This window comes from Atta cephalotes (assembly GCF_000143395.1).
Source record: "Atta cephalotes unplaced genomic scaffold scaffold00062, whole genome shotgun sequence".
Classification (NCBI taxonomy): Eukaryota; Metazoa; Arthropoda; class Insecta; order Hymenoptera; family Formicidae; genus Atta; species Atta cephalotes.
This window is the reverse complement of record NW_012130126.1, coordinates 1,303,908-1,310,758: the sequence shown is the minus strand read 5'-3', so window position 1 is coordinate 1,310,758 and position 6,851 is coordinate 1,303,908. Positions and strand designations below refer to the sequence as shown.

Genomic DNA, 6,851 nt, shown 5'->3' with positions numbered 1-6,851 from the left:
GGTATGTATTATCACTGTTATTTACTCGTAACTTAATTTGATTCGATAATCATACACAAACATTTTGTGAACACTTGTTAACTTCTATGAATCAGTTATGAATCTCGAAGTATATTCTTACTAATCTTACTCTATAGATTATGCTATGAGAAATGAAATGATTGATGACACGGAAACATTTATTTCATCCGTTTAAAATGTCCTTAATGACCCGATCGTTACCTAATACTAATATGCTTTATTATCCGATATTCACTTAAATAGTAAAAAATATTGGCAGATTCAATGCTGTTATGTTCTTTGAAACATTGTTTTCTTTTCATTTTCTTTTTTGGTTTTTGAGCTCACAGTATCAGTAAACCGATAACTTCTTATTGCATTATTTCTTATTCCGCGATTTGTGCGTAATCATAATAACAATCGGTAAACAATGTGAAAGAGATGAGAACTAATTTAAAACGCAAGTTTGGAAGACACAAAAAAAATAAACGAAAATTTTTCGGCACAAAACTCTAAACAACAAGGATGTTTACAAACAGAATAATCTTGCTGTGCTGTATAAAGCCTAAATACAGGTATTTTAAATTTATTCACGTATTCACGGGCTATATATATGAATATTATATAATACACATTAGATAGCATTTTGACAACAAGATATTACGAAGTTAAAAATCTCTAACTGCTTTCATTAAAAACTTGAGGTACTTGCCGCTCAAATAACAGTTAGATATTAGATATGATCCTGAAAGGTAAGTTATACAGTATACTAATCCCCGTGAACCTCTTAATATCATAATTAGATTCTCGTAATTTTTTTAACTTGTACAATTTGTGTGTCTCATGAAATAGTACACTTGTGTGAATATGTTACATGTACAGAAAGCGGTATTAAACCCGCTAAGCATAACTTTATTCGGTAATTATTTCCATGACATGGGATAAATAGCTAGTATAACAAAGGTCACGCGTAAACCCTTGGTACCTCGTTTACAATAAATTACTATTTCCCTAGGAGCGATATTATTGGAACACACCATTAATAGTCATCTTTATATCATTTCTCTTCCTCCCCCCCCCCCCGCTTTTGCATCTGTGATAACTATACTAGTAAAAAAGATGTTGTCAAATATATCATTGTCAGTTGCTGTTCGTCTTGATGGAGCCTCCATATGATAAATTAAAATAAAAAATACAAAGCAAACGTATATTCTCTGTATATATAACTAATTTGTGAAAAATAAATATTTGCTCATAATTTATGATTACTGGTTAACCACGTAAGGCCTTCATAAAGCCCGTCTCCCGTTGTGGCACAAGATGGCTGAACGTACCAATTTCTATCTCGTATCCTAGTTAATCCCAGTTTCTCTTGTATTTCGTGCGGTTTCATTGCTAAAGAAAAAACAAAGTACGGACAAAAATTCATATGTTGTGCTAAGCTATATAAAGATAACTGTAGCATATGTATACAATGCATCTACTTTATTATTTATATTTATAACTGCTAACAAATATCGTAATATAAATATGACTTACCATCCGGAAGATCTTGTTTATTAGCAAAGATTAAAATTATCGCATCACGCATTTCCCTATCATTAATGATTCGATGAAGTTCTTGACGGGCTTCGTCAATTCTATCTCGATCCGCACAGTCTACTACAAAAATAAGTCCTTGCGTTCCTGTATAGTAATGACGCCATAACGGACGTATTTTATCTTGACCACCTACATCCTAAAAATAACAGAAATATTTCATTTAATTAAAAGTAAATAATTTACACTTTTACAGAAAAAAACTTCATACTTACCCACACATTAAATTTAACATTCTTATAGGTAACTGTTTCTACATTGAATCCTACAGTTGGTATAGTTGTCACAGACTGTCCTAGTTTAAGTTTATACAATATTGCTGATATAATTTCATTAAGGAAATAAATTTATACAAAAGATGAATTGAAAAATATTTTTTTTATATACCATACATTATATAACATATAATTGATTCAATTATAAAACAGTACAGCCAAATTATGTAACGTCTTGCTTAATAATAGAAAAAAAATCAAAAGTAAAATAAATATAGGAATAATAAATATGTAAGACACACTCGTAATTACAGTGTCGCAAAGGATACTAGTTTTTCCTGCTGCATCCAGTCCTAACATGAGGATACGCATCTCCTTGTTGCCAAAGATCTTTGACAACAATTTGCCCATTTTGCCAGCTGTGTTCTACGCACCCGGCACCTGTACTTTACAAAGTGCACAATGTATAATTAACGGTTTGCTGAAATTTTAAACTTATCTAACAACATCGCGTCGTTCTGTCACCGCGGATCTCGGATATCTTCTGTCATTATCATAATAATGGAATGCATGGATACAACTTAAAACGCACTCAACAAGTTACAACAAGTTTTGGCACGATATTAAATTAAGATTTCATGGATGCGAAAAATCAACGCGTAAAAATCAATGGTAACCGATCGGTCTGTCGCGTAGAGAGGAATAAAGAGCAAAGCTCTCGTCGTATCGAGTCAAGCTTGGCGGAAATCGACGTGGAAATCGTTTAAAGCCCACGTTTAAATTCCACGTCTTATCTGTGCATTACTGCTCTCGATCGCGCGAAATCGATCGACGGTTACCTCGGCGTCTAACCTCCGCTACGAATCTCTCATCGCGGTCGGACGTTCACTGGAGATGACCTGCAGGCGAGACGCGACTTCGATTCTTTGACAACGCGGATAAACACGAACGAGGCAGCGGCCAACACTTCCCCTAACCTATCTGCGTGCGCGAACATCGTCGGCTGCCGCTACCGCCACCATCATAGCACAGGGTGTAATCCTCAGTGCGTGGTATTTGCTCGTTTTAGCTGCACTTTCTGCATTCAGAATAGATCATCTCGCGTTCATATCCCTCGCATTTTCCTCCGTTTGTTTCTACTGGTACAAGATTGAAAAAAGTATTTGAGTAAAAACGACAGCTTGATTTAAAAATTCGCGCGTTGATACATTGGCTGCTTTCCATTTTGGTGACATAAGTCGACATAAACACATCATTTTTATCTTTCTTGGCATTCAGTGAGTAACAAAAGTACAAAAGTGTCGTTTTACCTTTGTTACTTACTGAATGCCAATAAGATAAAGTGATGTTTGTGTCGACTTGTGTCACTAATTGAAAAATACTGGATCTTTAGTGTATAAATATATATATTTATATCATATGTGTATAACTTTTTCTTTAGGCCGGAAATGTAAAAAAAAGAAAAATTTCATCTTCGATAATGATAAATATTTTTATTCATGTTTTCGCCTTTTAAGAAAAAAGTTATACAATCGCTTCCTGGTCTCCGTATATTAATTATTTTATTTAATCCGGTCTATAATATATATATTTGAATTAATGAAACATGTCGTTTGCAAATATAATACCTATCCTTTTAATTTGATCTGCATAATTAAATCGCTGATCGTTTCTGATCGTTTTTGGTACGTTATTCAAAATGGAAGGACGTACAATCAGGTTACAAAAAGGAGAAGAGGAAAAGGAAAGAACTGTGGGAAATACAAACCGAGGTAGCTTATTCAAAAATTATATGTTTAAAAATTATATATTTAAAACTCCCTTATTTAAAAATTTATTTTGAATGTAGAAAGGAAAGTGTAACAAGTGCAGCTGAAACATACCTAATGGAACGCTCATATATTCAAGTCATCGAGATCGACATCCAAGGTGCAGAAAGTGCAAAACGAAAGGAACGAACTGCTTTGCTCTGCTCCGCTCCGCGCCGCCCGAAACGGAAAGGCGTGTTCATGTGTGGGCGAAGAGACAGGAACGAACTTTTTATCGGGCTGCGCTAATTCGTTCTACACAATCAGGAATGTCTGGATTGTAATAGTAACAGGTTTTGAGAGAGACAGATAACTATAAAAGGCAAGGAGAGAAAACTGAGATAGAATTCGCTTTGACGTTCGCGGGCTATCGATCGTCGGCGACGAAAACGTTGGAAAACGTTTCCAGACAGTCGTGCGAAAAATGTACTTTCATTTGCAGCGAGTCGCGCTCGCGGTGGCTCGCGATTCGCCGTTTCGAACGGTGGCATGCGGTCAAGAGAGGAGGGGTTGGGTAGAAACCAGCAGGGACAGAGGGAAAGGGAAGGTAGGAGCGCGAAGCAACTCACCGAAAAACATCTGCAGAGTAGAACGAGTACTTGACTGTTAATAATACTACACGGACACATCACAATAACGCTGCGCATAACTTTCTATCGATCGATTTAACAGTTCCCATCTCGTACGCTCAGGAAAAAGCGTTATTTCATCGTCGCGTTCAGGCACGAGACGACGGCATTGTCGTCGTCACGTCCCTCCGTAAATTACAGGAATTACGGTTACGGGGCTGCGGCGCGCACGGCGCATGTTTGCATCGTTTGCTTTGCACTCTTTGCTTTGCAATCGTTTACGCGACACCTCGCGCTATCGCACGTCACTCAATGAAACTAACAACCTCCCGCGAGATCTCAGTAGATATTATAGAATTGTTCTTTCTCTCTGTACTTTCCACACAAAAGAATGTAATAAGTATATGTATAGGATCCAATAAATTGTAATACGATTGGATTAGCAAGAAAGCGCTTATGTTAACATTTTCTTGTTTCTAATTGTTATTTTCTTCGCATAATTTCGAGGACAATAAAAAATTTTAAATATGAAAATACAGCTATATGTACATATATGTATATGCGTCCATTGCAGATGTTCTACATATAAGAAACTTTATTTCAATCATCTTTGTTTCACTAGTGACAAACAAAGATTCACTGTGTCATACTCATCTCTTGCTGGAAAACTATCTATCCTAGCTATGTTTATTGTATAAATATAGTATTCAAAAAGGAAAAGAGAAGCGCAAAATACAGAAAACGCGTCTAAAACGAATGTACTTGTTAACTTTTATAAACTTTCTGGAAATAAAGAATTAAGATCTATTCACTTGAAAATATATATATATATATAAATATATATAAATATATATAAATATATATATATATATATATATATATATATATATATAAATAGTATCTATACATATGTAGATAATATTCTCCATTTCTTCAATGCGTTAGAAATAGAGAAAAATAATAAACACATATAATATGTATTCAAATATTAAAGAAAAAAAGCAGATAACAAGTAAAGTTTAGAAAATGTATGTTTAAAGTTGGTATACAAAAAACTTAAGCAGTAACAAACAAATCGGCTAAACATATAATATATATAGGCAATGATAATGTAAGCCATAACAAATTCAAAATGTTGATACGCTTTTACTGCTTATATATCTTACTGTTTAAATTTTTTTGTGCCATAGCTTTAGAGTTATAGATCATCACATTTTTTTTCTTCAGATAACATATATCCTACACTGTCTCTCTCTCTACAACTTCAAAACACTTCAAAACATCTTTATGAACTATTTCAATTCCCGCAAGTTATACGTACACTGAAAAAAAAATATAGTCAATTTTAATAAATATTTACTTGAATACTGCCAACTAAATATTTATTAAATATAAAGATATATTTATTTACAAGAAATACAAGAAATGTTAATTTGATTTAACAATCATTTTTTTTATTGAACAAATATTTACTTACTGTAAATGTTATTATATTATATATTATATTTTTTTCTCAGTGTAGAAACGAGAAAGCGAAGCGAAATTTTCTAAAATTTATGAAATTTATCACGGAAAATAATGTTAACGAAATATGAAATATTGAAAATAATTGTTTTAAGAAATAATTGAAAATAGTTACGAGGAAAGCTACTTTTTGAAGCTTATACAAATATTCTTTTTACAAACGTGATTTCGAGTCTGTTCTGTATTCGTCAAAAAGATTTCATCGCAGAATCTTTTTGTTAAAAGATATTCATCGACATCAACTATATAGAAATAACATAATCATTGTTATAATTTAACAGAATATGATTTTCAAGCAAAACATAAATCATCATGTGATATTAAAATGATCACTAAAAGTGATGATTTTTCAATCATTTACGATTCATTTTCACGTCTTTTTGACGTTACGTGACTTGTGTTATTCTATTTAAGTTGTTGCATTATATTTATATTGCGTCGAGTGCAAACTTATAATATTGATGTCGTGCTACTACTTTTAAATAATATCGACAGAATATAAACTCTCTTAGCGAGCTGTAATAACGTCTACAAAAAAATTCCCAAATGAATTTTATTATCGAAGATACCGTATATACAACATAAAACTTGCAGATAATGACTAGTAGAAAAAACATCTTTGCAACTGTTGTAAGATTCTTCAATATAATTGATTTATACATTAATGCCCATTTCCACCAACCATAGATCAACTTTAATCTCAGTTCAACTTACTCTTTGTCTTTTCCTAATCTTTAAAACTATAGAAAAAGACAAAAAGTAAGTTGAACCGAGATTAAAGTTAATCTACATTGATGGAAATGGGCATTAATCTTTAAATTCAGTAAGAAACCAAGGGCAACGCCAATCATATTAAAAAATTTTACAACAATTGTAAAATTGATTGTTCTGCTGAGTGCAACCGATGGCGCGAGTGATTTTTTTCACGACGTCGCGTCGTCCGTTCAAACGTTTGTAACGTTCGCGAAGGATGTGTACGTGGCGTGATACGGCGTGGGCGCCGACACCTCGTTTTATCTGACGCGAAACGAGGCGCGGCGCGGCGCGGCGCGGCGCGATGCAAGGCATGGTAAGACGAGGCGAGGCGAGGCGTGGCGAGACGAGGCGAGGCGAGACGAAGCGAGTGGAGAGGGAGA

General features: G+C 34.0%; 1 protein-coding gene across 1 annotated transcript; it reads right to left on the bottom strand.

Annotated features, from left to right (window-relative positions):
* Positions 1–1,252: 1,252 nt before the first annotated feature.
* On the bottom strand, positions 1,253–2,225 carry LOC105623688 (ADP-ribosylation factor 6). The gene is made up of 4 exons (XM_012205069.1): positions 2,144–2,225; positions 1,815–1,918; positions 1,540–1,738; positions 1,253–1,395 (listed from the first exon to the last, which is right to left on the bottom strand). Exons 1-4 carry the CDS (start codon positions 2,223–2,225, stop codon positions 1,253–1,255), a joined length of 528 nt encoding a protein of 175 aa, XP_012060459.1.
* Positions 2,226–6,851: the final 4,626 nt, after the last annotated feature.